This window comes from Anomalospiza imberbis, chromosome Z (genome assembly GCF_031753505.1).
Source record: "Anomalospiza imberbis isolate Cuckoo-Finch-1a 21T00152 chromosome Z, ASM3175350v1, whole genome shotgun sequence".
NCBI lineage: Eukaryota > Metazoa > Chordata > Aves > Passeriformes > Viduidae > Anomalospiza > Anomalospiza imberbis.
This window is the reverse complement of record NC_089721.1, coordinates 40,465,726-40,486,195: the sequence shown is the minus strand read 5'-3', so window position 1 is coordinate 40,486,195 and position 20,470 is coordinate 40,465,726. Positions and strand designations below refer to the sequence as shown.

Below are 20,470 nucleotides of genomic sequence, written 5' to 3'. Positions count from 1 at the left end.
CATTCCCCTGTGCTGGGCACTGGTGAAGCCACACGTCAGTCCTGTGGTCAGTTTTGAGTCCCTCACTATAAGAAAAACCCTGAAGTGCTAGTGTGTGTCCAGAGGGCACTGGAGCTAGTGAAGGGTCTGGAGCACAAGTCAGATGGGGAGCAGCTGAGGGTTTTCAACTTTGAGAAAAGGAGGCTCAGAAGGAACATTATTGCTCTCTAAAACTGCCTGTAAGTAGGGTGTAGCCAGGGGGATTCAGGGTCTCCTCCCAGGTGAAAACTGACAGAACAACAAGAAATGGCCACAAGCTGAGACAGCAGAGGTTTAGTTCAAACATCAAGAAAAATTTCTTCACTGAAAGGATTATCCAGGACTGGAACAGGCTGCCCAAGGCAGTGGTGGAGACACCATCCCTGAAAGTATTTAAAAGACATGTAGATGTGGCACTTAGGGGCATGGATTATTGCTGGACTTGGCAGTACCAGGTTAACGGTTGGATTTAATCATCTTAGAGATGTTTTCCAACCTAAGTGATCCTACATCAAAAGAAAATACAAAAATGCAATGCCCATGACAGTAAAAGTCAACTAACAGATACAGGAAGTTTTCAGTCAATCTGAATTTCACATTCAATTTGCTTCACTCAATTCAAAGTCTAATTTTATGTTGATAGACATACCCATACAAATCCTTTACAAGAGAAAAGCCACACTGTTTTACCTTTAAACAGCAAAACACAGCTAATTCCACAGTACCCCATGTGAGTCAAGCCACCATTCTGAATCAGGTGATGTCCAATTGATTTTAAACTAGCTAAACCAAGTCCTTGCACAGCACAATTCAGACCACCAAAAAAGTGCCTGACCAAGTTTTGCTGTTTTCTTCAACTTTTTAGAATATTTTGTTAGACAAAGGATGAGAAAAAGGAGAAAGCAAATGCCAATTAATATTAGTGAAGGGTCCAACCAGAAAAACTAGAAATAAAGTATTTCTGTGTAATTTTCTTCTTTACCACTAAGTCCTTGCATAATGGGCCTCAGACATTATACCCTTAACACATCCCCACTGTTTCTATATTAAATGTATGCTAGAGAGTTCAACCTGTGTGTTTAAAAAGGATTATTTTGAACATTTGTGTGAAATGTTAGAGTATTTCAGCGGGAACAGAGGAGAAAAAAAAAACCAAAACAGCAAAACAAAAAACACCACAAAGCATCCTATAAAAATGTTTTTTTAAAGGAATAAAGATTAGTTTAAAAAAATCAGAAACACAAGTACTATATTTATTTTGTGTGTCTTTAAATATTTTGTAATTTTGGCCTTGAATCAAGTTCCTCAACTGAATCAAGTGAAGAAGAAAACTGCACTTCTAATCAAAGGATATTGTGAAAAGTCAACCATATCCAATTAAGTTACTATGAAAGGAAGCTTAGTAGTACAAAATTGTTTATGTGGTTGCTAACACAATATCCTCAGCATGAAGTTTTCTAAGTAATTCACATCACCAAGATCAAATATAAAGTAAACATAACCATAATTCAAGAAATAATTTTAACTTATCAAAAGAGAATCTAAATCTAAAAAAATTTTAAACCATAATCAAGGAGTTAGACTTATTGATTGCATATACTAAAGAAGCTTTTGCCTCAGAAAAGGATGTAAGAGAATTCAGTTGATTGCTAATACCATTCTTTAAAAAGATACTAACTTTAAGAAACACATATAGCTTTATGGACATGAACAAAATATAGGCCCCACAGCAGAAGACACTGTAAAATGTGAATCTACACACCCCCTAATTCTGTCTATCATTTTCATTTGAAAGACATTGTTTCATTTCTGTGAATGAAGCTCTCCTCTATCAATAAGAAACTTTTGTATTCAAGAACAGGTATCTACAAAATTGTTTTCATTACACTGCATCAGGCAGATTTGTTTGAAACCAAAAAGCTTAATGAATTAACAACAAAGGAACAATAAAATGTACACTCAAGCATTTAATGGTGCCTAAGTAACTTGAGATATTCATTCTTGGAAAACTGCTCATTTGTTTCATCAATTTTTTCAGCAACTAACTACAATTTCATTAACAAAAATATTTCTCAATTTGACAAAAAGAACATGACATTTTACTATGAACAATAAAACACGGTATTTCCTAATTGCAGGCATAGAGCAGTTAAACTACCAGATTAAGATGTTTATTAAAGGCTGCTTCATTCTATTTCAGAAAACTCAAGAATCATACATAAGAGATGAGGAAGGAAGAATAAGTATGTGCTTTGTTTTCAAAACATTTCTTCACTTTGCTCACACATAATTTGAAAATAACAAGGGAAATACAAATAATTCTGAGTTTATGAAAGAGATGTGAGCATTGAACTCACACACCTCTGAAAGGAGCCTCAGTACACCTATGAAGGAATCAAGTTAAACCTGTCCTTGTCATTACAAAAAATGTGCCAGCCAGGGAAAGTGATGATGTGATTTCACATCATAGCTAGGATTCTCTTGGCAAGATGCCATTCATAGCAACTGTTTACCAGTCCCCTACTCTCGGTCACTTGAATTTTAGCAGTGGATTTAGTGACTGTACTTAGAGAAAGTCCTTTCAGGCAGCTGAATCTAAGGAAAGTTTTGCAATGTTAGACTGGAGTCAGATTAGCCAGATGAATTTACTCCTCCAGCAATCCCACAATCACTCTACAGAGCACAAAGCCAGTGGCAGCAACACACAGCCAGAAGTTACAAAAGGAGACAGAGACTGCCCTTACTGGCCACTTACAGATTGCCTTAGCTTCAAGGTAAACCACAATATTAGCTTCTGTCTGTAAGAAATGACTGTCCTCGTAATGGAAAGGAAGAGTCCTGACCAATACCCAGAGTAACTTTACTTGCAGGATCTCACAATGTTTCTACTCTCAGAAACCCAACTGTCCTCATTAAAAGACACCAGGAAGTGCTTCTGAGTCACCATGCCAGTTTAAAAGCAAAGACATTAAAACAAAGGAAAATCTGTGAAAGATCAAACTGGGTCAGGCAACCTAAACAAAAGAAACAAATAAATGATTAGAGAATGAAAACAGATGTTACATTTAATTTATTTTACATTCCAACACTGCACAACTTGTAATCTCTTATTTTCTCCATGCAATAACATGTCATTTTGGAAATGCTGAACAAGCCAAGCCAACACCTAAACAACGTTAGGGAAACTTTTACTGGCCATGAGTGTTAAGGCATCTATCCTTGTCAAAAAAAAACAGAAATTTCATTCCATGACATTTCTGCTCCATCACATAGCTCATTCTGTGATGTTAAAACTTACAGGCTTGAAAGCCACCTTTTCAAACACACCTCTGCAAAGCAAAACAATTGTTTTTGTAATTCTGAAATCAATCATGAAATTCACAAGATCTTTCAGAAATTTATCATTGAAATAATAATGAGCATATACTGTCTTCTCTTTAGTTACTACTCTACTGGAACACCTTTCCTTCACAATTTTGTCCCTCAACTGCATTCCAGAAGCTCAGTAACACCACAGTTAACCTCACCACAGTGAACCTCATTTCCCCGCTAGAATCACAGGGGAACAGTAAGCTTCATGGGAAAAACAAAATATAGTCAAGAAGCAAAAAAAACCAAAACAAATCCATAACAAACCACAATGTTGAGCATTGCTAAAGAAAAATTAGTTCAGGCAAATTAATAGAAATATTAAAGGACATTTTACCTCCTAGCATCAGTCACAAAGGTTCAAAACCCGTTCCACATCTCTTAGTGCTGCACTTAAAAGTAAGACTCAACATTACACAGGATAGTATGCTGGAACGCCAGCATAAATAGGAAAGAAAGCTAATAATATAGAAGTGACTCAATGACTCTGCAGATAAAGTCCAATCCAAATGATGTATTTTGATACCTCTTTCTCCTGACTAGCCAAAAAGAATTTAAAAAAAATTTTAAAAAGAAAATCACAGTGCAACTATAAAATGTACATGTAGTCTTTTCAGGTATAAATGCCAGCATACATAAAACCAGAAGAAAATTAAAGGTCTATCTCTAGTCTGTCAAACCCATTTCACATCACTCAGATTATCTTAAATTCAGTGCTAGCAGTAAAATGACAACAGCAATGCATTTTATTTCAATTAACATTATCATTAAAAAAAACATGCTATCATTGCAATAAAAGAAAACCTGTAACTTATTGCAACAAGGGAAGAATGAGAAAACTATGCAAAGAGCACTGAGTAAAGATAAAAGAAAAGGAGTCAATAGTGCTTCAAATAACAGTAATAATATTTTTATCAAAACCCTACATTAAATACATACCCACATATATACTCACACACAAACTTATCTTCCCTTTATAGTGCATTAGCCCTAAGCCAAAACTGACAAGTTCAGTGCTAGACACATGTATTCATTCTTTATAAAAATAAGATCAGCAAACTGAGAAAGAGGACCTCAAAAAGAACACATCATCTATTCTAGACCCTTTTGTTTTGAAGCAAGTTCAAGCACATACCAAACATTCTTGATAAGGGCATTCCCCTTGATGTTAAAAAAAGAATCAACAAATCCAGTTTGCCATGCTACCTTGGGTTTTAGTTTTTCTGTTTTTCAGATTCGCTGCCTGGTATGTAACTCTGAAACTTCATAGTAGGTGTTAGTAAGTTCTCTTCACAGGGTAGTCAGGCAAAACAATCCCTTCCCAGATAGAAAATCAAGGACAATCATTACCCAAAAAGCATAAACAATGGTGGAGATAAGGGGGCAAGCCAAGGGGTTGAAACTTCATGACCTCGAGCTGTAATTGGACAATTGAACCAAGTATGTAGATGAACCAAAACTTATTGTGATAAATGAATATGACTAGTGCTAATAGTTGTAACTATATTGATATTATAGAAAATATTTGTTAAAAAGTAATAGAGGAAAGTGATATGTAATTAGTGTAACAAAACAGATGTTCGCAGGTGTTCATAAGATACAGGATGGAGTATTGAGATATTTTAGCACAAACGACCTTGGTAAGCACAAAGTTGGGAAAAACTCCAACAGCAGAATCAGCATTGAGACGAATGAAAGTCCAGGCAACTCCCTAGGCAAGAACGGCCTTGATGAGAAATAAGTTGGTATAATTCCAGATAGAGAACCCAAATTTGGAACATAATGCTTACTTATATAACACCAAGCTCCATGTGCATATGCAACCTGCCAGGCTATTCAGAGGACAGGGAGGAAGACCGTCAGCTTTCATCCAAGAAGACCCCTGAAGAGTCCAGAAGTCCCCCCAGCAAAAACAGGAACATGCGCTGTGCAGTACAGTGACGTAGATTTCAAGAATTGAAACTGGGAGGAGATTTACAGGAACTATTGAGGAATATCTATTAGCATACAGTATAAAAGTTGTGCTTGTATTCTTTTGCCTTCTGTACATGCAGCAGGGTGAGAGGCCCCCCCCGTACCCCGATCGGTTTTGCTTATGCTTTATCTGAACCACTGCCAAATTTCTATTTGTAACTACTTCATTATATTTGACTTTATTATTATTTTATATTTTTTTAATACCTCAATTAAAATTGCTGCTAAATTTTAAATCTTGGGGTTTATTAAATTGGACCTAATTCATGACATTATAAAAGTGTAAAAACTCGTGACCGGAATCCATCTTGGATTCAACCTGGGTGTAGCCCTGGCCAGGCTCTTGTGCTGCCCAAGGTGTATCCTTTCAAGGCCTTTCAATAAATACCTATTTTGTCCATCTAGCTCTGTCTAGTCTCTGTTCCAGGTCAGCCTTTTTAGGCATCAGTCACATAACCTTAGAGATGGGAAACCACTGTTGCCAAGGCCTGGAAAATGATACAGTGAAAGAACATTAAAGTACCTCACCCAAATTAAGCTTATGATTTCCTTCTATACAATAAGAAACAGGAACACAGTTGAACATTCTATCAATTTTCTCTTAACTAAAGATTGCATCTCAGTCTTCTTTATGAAACACTGTCATTCAATTTGTTCAGGATCTTCCAACTACTGCAATAGGCCATGTTTTACATGACCTCTAGCTACCCTCTGATGCCTCTCACATTTGTGTGTGGATTTCCTAAGGAGAACCCAGTGCCCACAACCTACTGCAGTACTCTAGCAGAGGCTTTAAAAGCACCAAGTCTCCTGTCAGGAGAGAATTTCCTTTCTGTATTTTACATGCAGAGCTCCTGTTAATACACCTCAAAAGGAAATCTGAAGTGTTTGAAATGGCATTCTCTCGTAAGTTCATGGCTCAGTCTGCAGACCATTTTACACCTTTTCTGATTAAACAGCAGCACTGTAAAGAGGTAACAGATATAACAGGAATTTTTTCTGTTTTATTTTATAGGAATAAGCAGCAGTGACTCTTCAATAGGCACACATTTGTGATATACAGCTCAAAGTTTTCAGAACTTAGTTGTATGCAGTAGAAGATTTTGTAATTTTCTGTAGTGTTTAGAAACAGCTCCCTTTTTTTCATTCACAGTGTGTAGGACACAGTCAAGCTATCTATAGCTGACTGATCTATAATTCCTTAATTCTCCTCGAGTTTTAACGAGAATGGCTTTAAGTTACCCTTTAATCAAAGGTAATCACCCTCCTCTAAGAAGAGGAAAGATGACATTTTGCCCACTCTATACCATTGTTTTCTCATACATGTTTCAGCAGTAAAATGAAAAGGAAAACACAAAACCCTGATTGTGGAAGCAACATTCTTTTATCACTTCATATTGACCAGGATACCTCTTCATCAGCCAGGGAAACAGGATCAACTGGCACACTGCACCATGAACTTCCCAATCCAGTAGGGCCCATCTAATGATCTGCAGGCAAACTTCAGTCTGACAAACCCTTCCACCCTTCCCAAACCCTTGGCTTAGAGGAGAATGAACCAATGTAAACAGCTAAACAGCACCTGAGCAGACAAATTGGCAAGCTCTTCCTAAAGGAGTTCCTGACATATATTACATATCTTGTACATATGTGTATATATATATATATATATATATATATATATATAAATATATAAAAATATATTAAAAAAACATTTTTATATATATATATATATATATATATATATATATATATATATATATAATCTCAAAAAACCCAAAATCACAAATCCAACTCATTAGTACAGCTATGGATTGAAGGGCAAATTTGGGCTGAGCAGGTTGGCTCCTACCACAATGCTGGAAACAATGGTCTATTTTTTCAGACACTGCAGAAGGAAATGACTACAGGACAACTGTAGAGACAAAATCACTGAGGAAAGTAGATGTCTGTCCAGATTTCAGCTAGGATAAAATTCTTCTCAGCTGCTGGTAACAGTGCTTTGTAGCTGGTACAAAACAAATGTTTTGTGCATCACCTGGATCTCTCTTTCTTGCTTTCCTTTTTATACACACATTTTATACTAACATATGTTAGTAGCATACTTTATTTTTATCAGTTATTAAACTGTTCTTACCACAACCCACAATGTACACGTTTTTCCCCAGAATTCTGCACCCAACCAGTCTGTGAATGTGGTGTGCAAGTGGCTGCCTGGGGTTAAAACAAACCCCCTTATTTGTAAAAAAAAAAAAAAAAAAACAACCAAACATAAAACCCCCATAATCTTGAAAGCATAGGTAGAAATGAAAGAGACACTAAATAACATTTAAACTACTCCACAGGTAAGATGGACATGACATTTTTCACTATTAGAGTTATGGCACAGTTATAGATAGATGTTTTTCAAAAAGTGAAACTGAGTACTTAAAGTAACCACAGAACAGTACTCACACCATTGATCAAAAAGTATTTTACATACACTAATCAAATGAGTCCAGTTTCAAATCCTAAAACCAAATATCAAAGAAAAGAGTTATCTTCCAATAACAGTGGCAAACAAATGGATTCCCTTCTAGAAGAACTACAAGACAAAGTTTCAATTTTGTAATCACAAATGAGATTAGTTCAAATGATAGCTCATGAATTTTTATTTGCATAGCACATCTATGAAACATTACTAACACACTTATGAGTATTTAAAAAAACAAATGAAACCAATAAACAACAACAGCAAAAAACCCTCAAACCAACTAAACCTCCCACAGAATTAGTGTCATGTGCAAGACAGACAGATAAGTAGGTTGTTATTGTTTTGAAAACAAAAGAATACAGAAAGTACTTTCTCCACTGGATGTACAACTAGCAAAATATGAGCACCAAGAATCAGGTCTCTCACTCCTCCATTACTATGTCGTGTTTTAAGTTCAGCCATCTGACCTCTGAGAAACTCCTGCAATCCTGAAAACTTATTCCCAAAATTTAAAGGCACAGTAACATCAGACTATGGAAAACATCACTGGCTCAGTTCCAGCTAGACTCCTCTTTCTAGCTAATGTTTAGTTGAAGGAAGTCAGTACAGGGGTCAAAAGAGTAGCTTAAAAATGGAAAGTAGTTCCAAAGGAGAACAGTACTAAAGGAACGGAAAGAGAGCAAAAGGGACAGGAGAGGTGAGATACACCACATAAGAGGTTATGAAAGCATGTTCAAGAAGGCGGCAAACACTGTGGAACTACTAAGACCAAAACTGATCCACAATACACAGCAATACAAACTGTTTAATAATCAACACTGAAAACCTGTCTATGTAGCTCCAACACCCAGGGAAGCTATAAATACAGTGACAGGCCCCTTTGCCAGTACTACACCAGTGATGCAAGTAAAAGTAGACTTGTGAAGGGCACCTTACTACGTTAACGGGTACAGTCAAAATATTTATGAAACAGCTTCTGGAGCTGATTTATGTGTCTGCAACTACAGGTAATGGCTCACAACGCCGCTTCCAACGACAAACAAATGGGGTCGCGGAACGGGACACAAACAACACCCCAGAAACCTATCCGTCTCCCCAAAGCCAGGCGCTCAGGCAGCTCCGGATCGGCCCGGCCTCCTCCAGCTCCCCTCTGCCCTGAGTCCGCCCGGTGACACCGGCACCCCGGGGGCTGGCACAGCCCCTTCCCGAATTCTCAGGGAGAGGGCTGGCCCGTCCATCCCCCCATCCCGACCCACCTTGAGGAGGATGGAAGGCGGCAGCTGGTTGATATCTGGGGTGGCCGGCGGCGGCAGGTCCCGGCAACCGTCGCCGGGGTACTCCAGCGGCTCCTCGCAGCCCGCCTCGCCGCCTCGCTCCTTCTCCTCCTCCCGGCCCTGCTCTTTCTCGTCCTGGGCCGTGGGAGGGGGCGGCGAGGCGACCTGTCCGCCCCCGCTCTGCCCGGCTGCGCCTCCGCCGCTCTCCCCCGCGGTGCCGGGCAGGGCGAGCAGCTGCGGCTCCGCCGGGCACTGGCAGGCGCCGGGCTCGGGCTCGGCGGCGGTGCAGCGGGGCTGCTTGCAGGGAGGGCAGGCGGGCAGCCCGGCCCCCTTGCGCTTGCACACCATCTCGGAGGAGACCTCGCCGGGTGGCCCCAGGAGGCCCCGCACCGGCGAAGGCAGCAGGCCGGAGAGGAAGAGGCGCTGGCAGCGGCCCGGAGGTTCCCAGGCGGCGGGCGCCAGGCGCAGGAGGCGGCGTGCGACGCGCTGCTCCGCGGCGGTCAGCGACACGTAGGGCGGCGGCGGCAGCAGCGGGTCCCCGGCAGGCAGTGGCTGCTCCGGGGCGGGCGGGCTGGCGCCGTGCACAATGAAGCAGAGCATGCAGGGCCCGCGCAGGAAGCAGCTCCGGCTGCGCGGCGGCGGCACCTTCCCCCGCGGATGGCGGCGATCCCGGCTTAGGCTCCTTGCCTCCTTCGATAGCAGGTGGCCCATATAGGAAGGGAAGCGGCGGCAGCGGAAGGGCGGGGGTCACCTACGGGAGGCGGCGTCGGGAGCTGACATGCTGCCGGCGGGCCGGAGCAGGAGGCGGCGGCGACGGCGAGGCTGGTTCCGGGACGTCGGGAGGGAGGGAGAAGCTTCCGCTACCGCCGGCCTGACCTCCCCCGGGGAGCGGGGGCCGCGCTCCGCTGGACGGCGCTGCTGCCACCAGCGGCCGCGCTGGGCCGTTGGAGGCTGGGCCGCGGGCTGGTGCCCGCCCTGTGTCGTATCGGTGCACAGACCGCATATGGCACGTACGCCTGTAATATGTGCGTATATGCATTACCACTGAATCGTTAGGGGCTGGAAGGCACCTCTGGAACCTCCTGCCAAGGCAGGGTCAGCTGGAGCAGGTAACACAGGAACGCGTCCAGTTGGGTTTGGAATGTCCTCAGAGAGGGAGACGGCACGGCTTACCTGTTCTAGTGCTCTGCCACCCTCAACGTGGCGTTCTTGTTGAGGTGGAACTTACTGTGTTTTAGTTTATGGCCACTGCCCCTTGTCATGTCATTAGGCAGCACCGAAAAGTCTGGCACCATCCTATTAGCACCGGCCTTAAAGATATTTATACCTATTACTGGGAACCCCTTTCACTCTTCTTCAAACCAAATGGGCCAGCTCCTGCAGTCTCTCCTTACAAGAGAGATGCTCCAGGCCCATCATCATCTTTGTGGCATCTGCTGGACCCCCTCCCTTAGGTCATTGCCATATATATATATATATATATATATATATAATGTATATATACATGAGACATATAAAATAAATGCATATTTTTGAGGAACTGAAATAAAAAATTTTTTGTGCTACACTTTGTAGGCAAATGTGAGAAGACCCCTTCCCACTGGTCTCAGATTATGTGCAGGACAGTGGCCGAGGTTTTGCAGTGGCAAAGCAACACAAGCTTAGAGACCACCAAGAGCAGTCTTCCAAGTTTTCTTCTGTCAACATCATTTTCCCACCAGCACTTTCCAGAAAATACTTGTTTTCTGCTGCTTTAATTCATTGTACATCTGGAAACAGGGCTCGTGGGACCTCTGACCCCCTATGCTCTCCTGCAGACACTCACTTCTAACTGCAGTATGTTGAACCTCAATGCAGATACCCTGGTGTGTAAATCCTTGCTGTAGGCTGCACTGCTTTAATTAAGACTCTGCTTAGCGCCAAGCAAAAGCAATTTGTTTCAGCATTCAGTTCTAAACAGTTGACTTAGCTGTATAGTCTTAGATATGTAGTTTAAATATATGTGCAATTTTGTCCTTAGTAAGAGGTGTCTGGGGAAGGAGAAGGCAAGTTATAGCTAGAGTACATGTGGCTCCGTACTAATATTAAATAACAAAGGGCAAGAGAAGAAATGAACAGTATTTTATATTGTGTAGCACATGTTTTGGCCTTTTGCCCAGGGACAAGTTATGTTAGGATTAAAATACCCATGCTGCTATTATTTTTGTTTGTTACCTCTATTATTAGTCTTCAGCAGCTCTTTAAAAATGTTTCCTATGAGAAAAGTACAAAATATACCTTTGGATAAAAGCAGAGCAATAGAATATTTTGTTTGGATTTATACTTCAATGAGCTTCATCAATATAAACCACACCAAATCTTTGCAAAAAAAAAAAATTTGGCAAGGCCTTTTCTGCTCTGTTGGGAGAATGGGTTGAAAAGCAGAAGACAGCTGGAAGTAACTCTTGGTAAGACTGTGTGAATAGCAGGCCAGTCATCCTCATATATGAAGTGAATTTAACAGTGCTTGCTCTGCACTTGTGTAGCCCAGGTGTTGCTTCAGGGCTTCTCCAGTTAGCATGATAATGGACATGAATTCACTCTTTGTGCCTTAGCCATTGGTTTGTGCCTGTCCCAGCTGCCTGCCAGTGTTGGCTCACACATTCCCTCCTCCCACAGACTGCAAAATTTTATTTCAGTAGGGAAAAACAAAAACAACATCAAAAGAAGATGAAAGTCCAAGTCAAATCTTCAAACCAATCAGAACTCAGAATAAATTCTGGTTGCCTTCAACTTCTCCAATGTGTGTCCTTCCCACACAGGCTACAGTACTTCAGTGGGTCCAGAGCTTGTGTCAGGAGCCTGCCCCAGAATAGGGTTCTGATGGGATCACATGTGCCTTTGGACATCCACCTGCCCCCTGGGATCCTCCATGGGCTGCCAGTGGTTCTTTGCTCTACAGTGGACTCCTCCCCAGGTCACAGTTTCTTAGACTCAAGTTCACATTGGAGTTCTAGCCTGTCCAGTATGGCGGCACAGGAGCACAGGCACCCTCCAGCCCAGGCACTTTGCCATGGTTGTCACCAAAGTGTCCCCAGGCACAACACACTGATGGCTGTTATTTCAACCCTTCATGCACTACACTGGGTGCCAAAACAACTGACATGGTATAACCTCAGCTGTTCTTTTTTTCATTTTAATCACTTGTTTTTCTTGAGTTTTATTTCTTCTCTCCTTGTTTTGTCTTCATTTTTGTCTTTTCCTTGCAATTCATTATTACTACTACTATTACTATTTCTAACTTATTAAACTGCTGTTAGTTGCCTCAGCCCATGAGTTTGTTTCTCTGTTTCACACTTCCAGTTCTTTTCCTGTCCCACTAGGGTGGGGGAGTGAAAGGGGTGAAGCAGCTGTGTTTTTCTTAGTTGCCAGCTAAGGTTAAACCACAAAAAGTGTGTTTGTTGTAAGTATATTTGGTATGATTATTTTCCCTTCAAGTAGATTACACAATCGCAGAATCCATTAGTTTGGAAAAGACCTCTGAGATCATCAAATCCAACTTTTTACCAAACACCACCATATCAACTAGACCATGGCACTAAGTGCCACATCCAGCTTTCCCTTAAACACTTCCAGGAATAGTGACTCCACCACTTCCCTGGACAGCTCATTCCAAGGCCTAATCACCCTTTCTGTGAAGGAATTCTTCTTAGTGTCCAATCTAAGTCTTCCCTGAAGCAGCTTAAGACTATGTCCTCTTTTTCTGTAACTGGTTCCCTGGGAGAAGAGACCCCTACCTGCTACAGCCTTGGGTCAGGGAGTTGCAGGGAGTGATAAGGTACCCCCGCCACAGGCATCCTTTTTTCCAGGCTAAATGCACCCAGATTCTTCACCCACTTGTCATCTGACTTGTGCTCCAGACCCTTTGCCAGCTTTTTTCCCTTCTCTGGACATGCTCCAGCCCCTCAATGTCCTTCCTTGAATTGAGGGACCCAGAGCTGGACACAGCACTCGAGGTGTGATCTCACCAGTGCCCAGAACAGGGAGATGGTCACTGCCCTGCTCCTGCTGCCCCACTGTTGTTGATACAGACCAGGTGTCCTTAGCCTTAGGGGTTTTTGTGGTCTTGTTGAACCTCAGACCATTGGCCTCAACCCATCAATCCAGCTTTCCAGATTCCTCTGCAGAGACTTCCTGCCTTGTAGCAGACCAACACACCCACCCAAATTGGTGTTGTCTGTGAATTTACTAATGGTAGATTCAATCCCCTCATCCAGATCATCAGTAAAGATATTAAACAGAACTGGGGCCAACACTGATTCTGGGGGACACCACCAGTGACCAGAAGCCAGCCAGATCCAGCACCGTTCACCACCCTTCTCTGGGCTCAGCCATCCAAACAGTTTTTAACCCAGCCAAGAGTTCTCCTTTCCAAGCTGTGGGCTGCCAGCTTTTCTGGGGAGATGGTATCAAAGGCATTGCTGAAATCCAGGAAGATGACAGCCACAGCCTGTTGCATCCCAGGTTTGGGTTCAAATTAGGTGTTCTGATATATGTTTCTTAGCCGGTTCTGTGTACCCCTGTGTACCCCCATGTTCCCACCGCGGTGGTCCTCTCCGGGTCACTTACCATTGGAGCATCACCATGCCAGTCCTGTAACCACCCCCCCGTTTGCTCCTGAGAGTTCTGTGTCTGTTACCCCACCCCTGCATTCCCATTTGTCCCGGAACCCAGCACACACCCCTGTCGCGTTCCCATCGGTTACCGTGCTCCACGTCACTCCCCCGTTGTCTGTCCCCATTGGGCGAGGGGGGCTTCCACCCCCGTCGGCCCACCCCCTATAAAATCCCATGTGCCCCTTTGTTCGGGGCCATCTTGCCCATGCTGGCTTGGGAACAGCTGCATTATCTACCGCTGCAGCCATGTGGGAATAAAGAGTTCTCAATCACGTGAGCAGGGTGTGTCATTCTCTCACCCTTTGTCTTGCCTCAGCGTCTGACTACGGCACGGCAGACCCACACGGAGGCACAGCCCTGGAGCTCTGCACACACGCAGCGGCCCCGGTCCGGCCAAGAAGCAGCGCGCTAGCCAGACACCCCCGTAGCCCAGGTCTGGGGGGAAGAAAAGCGAAACGCCGCAACAGTCGTTCTCCCTCTGCTGAGTCTCCTGATTATAACAGGAGATTTTTATGCCAGTGGTGTTTCAGAATTACTTTGTACAGTTGGGCCATCAATAGCAGACATAATGTGTATCTGAAGTTACAGTATTTCTGAAGTTGCTGGATGTATAAATTTTTTTTCACTGCGGTAGGCAAGTTCCAAAGCAATTATACTGACAGAGTGCCATGGGGGCCAGGGCACCAGGGAGGACAGGACAGGGCTTCACCAGCTGTCCAGAGACAAACTTGTGAACTTGTTCAACATTTGTGAACAACTCCGAGTTGTTCACAAATGTCTTTATTACCTAAACCTACATATTTATGTCTAGCTGTTTCAAGTAGACCTTTGAATTTCCCCAAAGATTTGCAATATCTATAGGCACAAGGAGAAATTCTTTCTATTGTTTTCAGTCTTCCATCTGAAGTTGAAACATGTCTCCCAAAACACCACCCGCTTCAATTTCTGAACTTTGCAGTCAACTCTAATCAAGATCTCATTCAAAAAGAGAATTATATAAGTACCATAACAAAGGTGGGTTTTTCTTTTAATAATCTAGGCATAACTTTTTAGATACAAATATAGAGGGAGAGTTTAGCTCATTTTTCAACATGGTAGACTCTTCTTTTTCTGATAGCCTGCAAGAGCTAAACAAATTTTAAATTACTATGTAATTTAAATGAATAATGAGAAATACAGGGAAGCAGAGGGTGCTTCTGGCCTAATGCAAGGGTTTTAACACTGAGTGTCACTGTTGCTTCATTGAAGGCAAGCATAGTAACTACCTGTTGTAGAGTAAAAGCAGAATGAAATATTACATGACCAAAATAACAGCTGTGAAATTTTCACTACATAATGTCAGAAGGCAGATGTAACTAATGGTTCATTTCTTCATTAGCACTATTTATATTTAATGAAATTAGAAGTCATAGAACCAGTAATGTGAGATGCCTGAAAGCTACTACAACTTAGTCTCGGAATTAAGCAGTAAAGTCCCCTCTATTTGAGATAGTAAGGGTTTATTACACACATAGCAATAGATTACAACACTTTTCATTGTTATCTCTGTGCATATTTAAATAGGCTACAAAGACTGATGACCAAAGTATGTATGTATGTAAGTAAGTATGGTATTTAGGTTTGAGCTGCAAGGGAACACAAGAAATTTTCAAGTTTCCATGTTGTATCTAGTCCTGATACCCCTAAAGTGCATGTTCATCTGTATTTCAGGACTGACCTTTAGAAAATTTGGTCTATAATCTTTGATCGTATTGCCAATGTTGAGAGATAGTAGTTATTTAACTTAAGTAAGTTTAAAGTAGAATTAGTTTCTTTGAATTATGAAGTTATAACATTATGTGATTTAATATGTTTATTCCCTTTGCATAGCTTTGCTTGCTTAACATCAATAGCTTTGAAGTGGTGTGTTAGGAATGTCATTATGAAATAGATGGAAGGAAATAGCAGAATTTCTGTCTTGGTTATAGAAATAGGTTAAAAGTTCTTTTGTAAAATCCTAGTTGTTTCACTGTTTGTGCTGCATTTAGCTGGAATGTTCTTAAGTTTCTTCACAGTAGTTTGTAATGGGCTGTGTTTTGATTGGCAACTGAAACAGTACATGGATATTTTGGTTTTTGTTGAGGAGGGCTTGAAGAAATTCAAGAGCTTTTTCTGCTTCTCCTCCATCCTACAAGTGAACAAGGAAGGAATTATTGAGAGGGGACTCAGCAGGGACAGGATACTCCAGACCAGGTAATATCACATTCAGCAGTGAAGTGGGGGAAGAAGAAGGGAGACAAGAGGGACATTCAGGGGGGTGGCATTTTCCTCCCAAGTCATCATTGTGTGATGGAGCCCTGCTTTCCTGGGAATGGCTGAATACCTGCCTGCCCATGGGAAGGGAATGAATTCCTTGTTTTGCTTCGCTCGCACATTAACCTATTAAATTGTTTATATCTGTACCCAGGAGTTTTCTCAGCATTACCCATCTGATTCTCTCCCCCATCCCACAGGGAGCAGTGAGCGAGGGGCTGTGTGGGGTTCAGCTGCTGGCTGGGGTTGCACCATGGCAGTGCCCTTGGTCTACGTGGGTAAGAATGGAGGTTCCTCAGTTCTCCGTTCCCGAAGACCTACAATTTTTAGCAAGCTCAAAAGCAGCACCACCGTGGAACATTAAGGTATTTGGTGGAGAGTAGATCTCAGCTAAAGGACTAGATAAGGTTAAACCCACTCCCTGGATTGTTCTGACTTCTGCTCAGGCAGAGTACTGGAGATGGAGAAAGTACCCTTCCTCCTGACCGAATTTGGCACAGAGAAGAATATGTAGTTGCTCGCAACAATAAAGAGAGAGAAACTGTCCAGCGTGCTGCACTGGATAAGCAGTGGTAAAGAACTTCAGGCATAGGAGTGAGGAAAAAGGGAAGGGAGGAAAGATAAAAAAGGAGAGAGCAGATAACTTCCTTCAGCCTCTGCTTTCAAATATGCATTTGAAAAATAGTAACACAGGCGACTTCTTACAGTAAGCCCAGAGATAAAACAATTTGAGGGGACTAATGCCTTATGGCCATTATCCTGAAAACATAATAGAGACTCTTAATTTGTGCAGTGTTGGAGGTTTGTATTTTTGAGGATTTGGTGGAAAAATTAGCAAGATTTCTGAAGTCATTATATGTTTGATGAATTACATCATAAAACTTCTAAAGATACTGTTCTTCTGGGAAAAAACTGATTCTTTGGAGGATGGGAGGAATACTTTAAAGGATAAGTTCCCCCAACACTAAGGCTGCATATGAAAATACAGAAGAATTATCCAGCTTAGAGATAAGACATTCTCTGAAATCAGAGCTCACACCTAGTAACATATTATAATTTTAGACATAGCACAAGCAAAAAGTGAAACATCATGGAGTCTATAAGGACATAATCTAGAATTTGAGTCTAGTCAAATTCTGATTTAATATCCTTTTCCTTTATAGGATAGTAAGGAATATAAAATGTCTATCTAATTTTAACTGACTTGCATACTTATTTGAAAATGACAGTCAGGATCTGGTTAGTCTTGATTTGTTTTTTTTTTGGTTGGTGTTCTCTAAGTGGTGTTTGCACTAAGTACAGTATTTATGTATTATCAAATACCGTATCCTGCCAGTATAGTAAGAGAGCAACAGCAGTTCCCATTATGAAAAAAAAATATATTTTTTTTAAATAGAAGTATATGTCTCAGTGTTTGTCATGGTTTAACCCCACCAGCAGCCCAGCCCCATGGAGACAGTCCCTTACTGCCCCACCAAGAGGATCAGAGAGAGAATCAGAAAGAGTCAGAGCTATAGAGCTCGTGGGTTGAGATGCAGACAGTTTAATAGGGAAAGCAAAATGCACACACCGAAGCAAAGCAAACAAAGGAATGAATTCCCTGCTTCCAGTTGTAGAGCACCTGTTCAGCCATTTCCAGCAAAGTACAGCCCAATCAATGGTGATTTGGGAGGGCAAACACCATCAGTCCCAACATCCCCTCCTTCCTCCTTCTTCACTGTGTTGTTACATTTTAGTTAAACGGTATGCTCTGTCTCACCCCTGGAAAATGTACGGTTTATTCCAAGCCTGTGATCCTCCCCTGCAGTATCCCGTGTCTGTAATCCCATTGGCCCAATCTGTTCCGCACCCACTTTGAATCTCCCTGTTAAGTGTGCCAGGGGGATGAGGCTCTCTCTCTCTCTCTCTCTCTTAGCTGGCTCTCCTGGCCAGTGCTCTCTCAGCCCCTCTCTCCCCCTCTCCTTTCCCCCCTCACTCCCCTTTCCCCCCCTCTCCCTCAGAAACCATGCTGCCTCCCGGGGGTAGGACCCCCAATAAACCCTCATCTAATGAGCACCCTCAGAAGCCACGTGGAGTCTCCTTGCTGCCTGCTGCTACCAGAGAACTCACAGCCTAGGGGGGCCCTCCCGGGGACACCCCCGGGGGTCCCTCCCCCCGAAACGCACCACAACACTTCCCCCCAACTTTATACACTGAGCCTGATGTCACATGGTCTGGAATATCCCTTTGGTCAGTTTGGGTCACCTGTCCTGACTGTGTCCCCTCCCAGCCACCCATGCACCACCAGCCACTTTGCCAACATGGCAGTGTGAAAAGCAGAAAGGGCCCTGACTGTGCAATCCCTGCTCAAAACATCTTTGTATTATCAACTCTGTATTCAGCACAAATCCCAAACACAGTCCCATACCGGCCACTGCGAAGAAAATTAACTCTACCTCGGCCAAAATCAGTGTTTTTTAAATGAAAGTCTTGGCTACTTATTGATACCTTGCATGTCATAGCCATCATTGCAATCACTGTATTATTTAATTCTTCATGTCATTCTCATGGAGGCTGTGATTCTCATTACTAAATCTCAATTTCAGGGCACTTCAAGAGGAAAAGGAAGATTAATGTCACTACTCTGATGAATATTTGGGTAATATATACTGTGAATTTTCTGTTTGCAGGGGTAGTTTGCTGCTTCTTATTTGTTCTGCAGGTGTAATCATCTGATGCTCAAATGTCACCTTAAAGTTCTACTTTGCTGGAAAGAAAAAAACATAAATATGACACATAATTTCAACCCTTTGAATTGCAACAGTTAGGATTCTGCTTCCACAATGACCTGCCTGTGTGTTGACAACATACAGTATGTATACTTGGAAGTGCTTAGCAGTCAGGGTCTCTTGAATGGCTGTAATCTTAATTGCCTAGCTCTCATTACAGCAAGGGAAATAATAGAATGGTTTCATTCATGTTTTGCCCAAAATAACATATAGGTGTGTTTAGGTAGTAGTAACCTTATTCCCAAAGGTAGGAAGCAAAGTTTGGAGATTCCCTCCCTTATCTCATATAAGGTATCAATCTGAAAGATCTTCAAAATAACCAGTTTTTTGTTTGTTTGAGGTGATGACCCCCTCAGTAACTAATAAACCCTCGAACTTGTAAACATGAAGTATGGTCTGTCTGAAGATGGCAGTATTTGGTTTGGAAGAAGAAATCCTGGAGAGAAATGCAGCTTGGATCCTGTTTTATTATTCGTCATACCATGGCACCTAAGTGACAGGCTGTCAATAATTAAAGGGAGGGTAGGAGAAGAGAGGGCCCATGTTTCACAGTCTTCTGACCTGCCACAATTTTTCTTTCTCTCTCAGCATAAAGATCCTTTAGTAAGTGTGTAGTCATAATCTATTTTCAGGCATTACAACATTTGCATTCAAGCCTCCAGAAATCCTTACATAGGAAATCCCTAATTTCTTTTTGTTTTTTTCTTTTTAATAAATTGCCAATTAAGATTTGCCTTTCCATGAAGTGATGGAGATAAAAATATCAGCACTATCATGTTTCCATTTCACAGTTTTTCTGTTTGAGCATACGTTGAATTTACAGTACTTAAAAAACATTTTGTATCCAGGTATATTTCAAGGTTAGCTATGAACCACCATATTTAAGTTACAATTTTATGCAGCTACAAAAGGGCTGCAATCTTAGGAGAAAAAGAAGGAGATAACTTACTCATTATTCTTTCTAGATTTCTTTCATTAATTCACAGAATAATTACAGTTGCCTTGTAGAAAATTTCTGTACAGGAGCATTATGTGAAAAATCATGTGTCAATAAACAAACCAGCACAAATCAAAATAGAAGTTATCTTAAACAGAAATCTTGGGCTAGTCTTATTGTCAATGTATTTATGGAAATCCTGTCTGTATTATGCATGTGTGCTTTTTTCACCATTCCAAATAATTAATTTTAAAGGGTTACATGAGTGTAAGAACGTCTTTTTGTTGCTTTGATTAAAGACTGCACAATACTCCCAAAGTCAGTACAACTCATAAGTGTACATAATAACTACAATGCTCCTGGCTGCTAACAGACTTGAGAAATTAGTTTCTGGTAATATGATAACCTTTTACTATTTATGATAGTTGCTTCCGAAGTAGAATTGTGATTCTCAAACTGGAGTTTGAATCATGCAAGATCGGAAGAATTGTAACTAGTGGGGTTCCACAGGACTCCACCTTAAGTACTGTGTTCTTCAACATCTTCATAATTGACTTGGACAAAGGATTTGAAGTTACTCTAAGTTTGCAGATGATACAAAATAGGGAGGAACTTCTGATTCTCTCAAAGGTGGTGAGGCCCTGCAGAAAGACTTTGACAAATTGGAGAGATAGGCAATCACCAGTTTGGTGGAGTTTAACAAGGTCAAG

At 41.8% G+C, this 20,470-nt stretch overlaps 1 protein-coding gene across 2 annotated transcripts in view; it reads right to left on the bottom strand.

Annotated features, from left to right (window-relative positions):
• Positions 1-10,032, bottom strand: part of FBXL17 (F-box and leucine rich repeat protein 17) — a 274,511-nt gene extending 264,479 nt beyond the window's left edge. The window contains exon 1 of one of the 2 annotated variants that reach the window (XM_068177457.1): positions 9,091-10,032. In XM_068177457.1, coding sequence (XP_068033558.1) covers positions 9,091-9,819 — 729 coding nt within the window. In that variant the 5' untranslated portion in view covers positions 9,820-10,032. The remainder of the gene's footprint in view (positions 1-9,090) is intronic. The other variant, XM_068177456.1, reaches the window with a different exon arrangement.
• Positions 10,033-20,470: the final 10,438 nt, after the last annotated feature.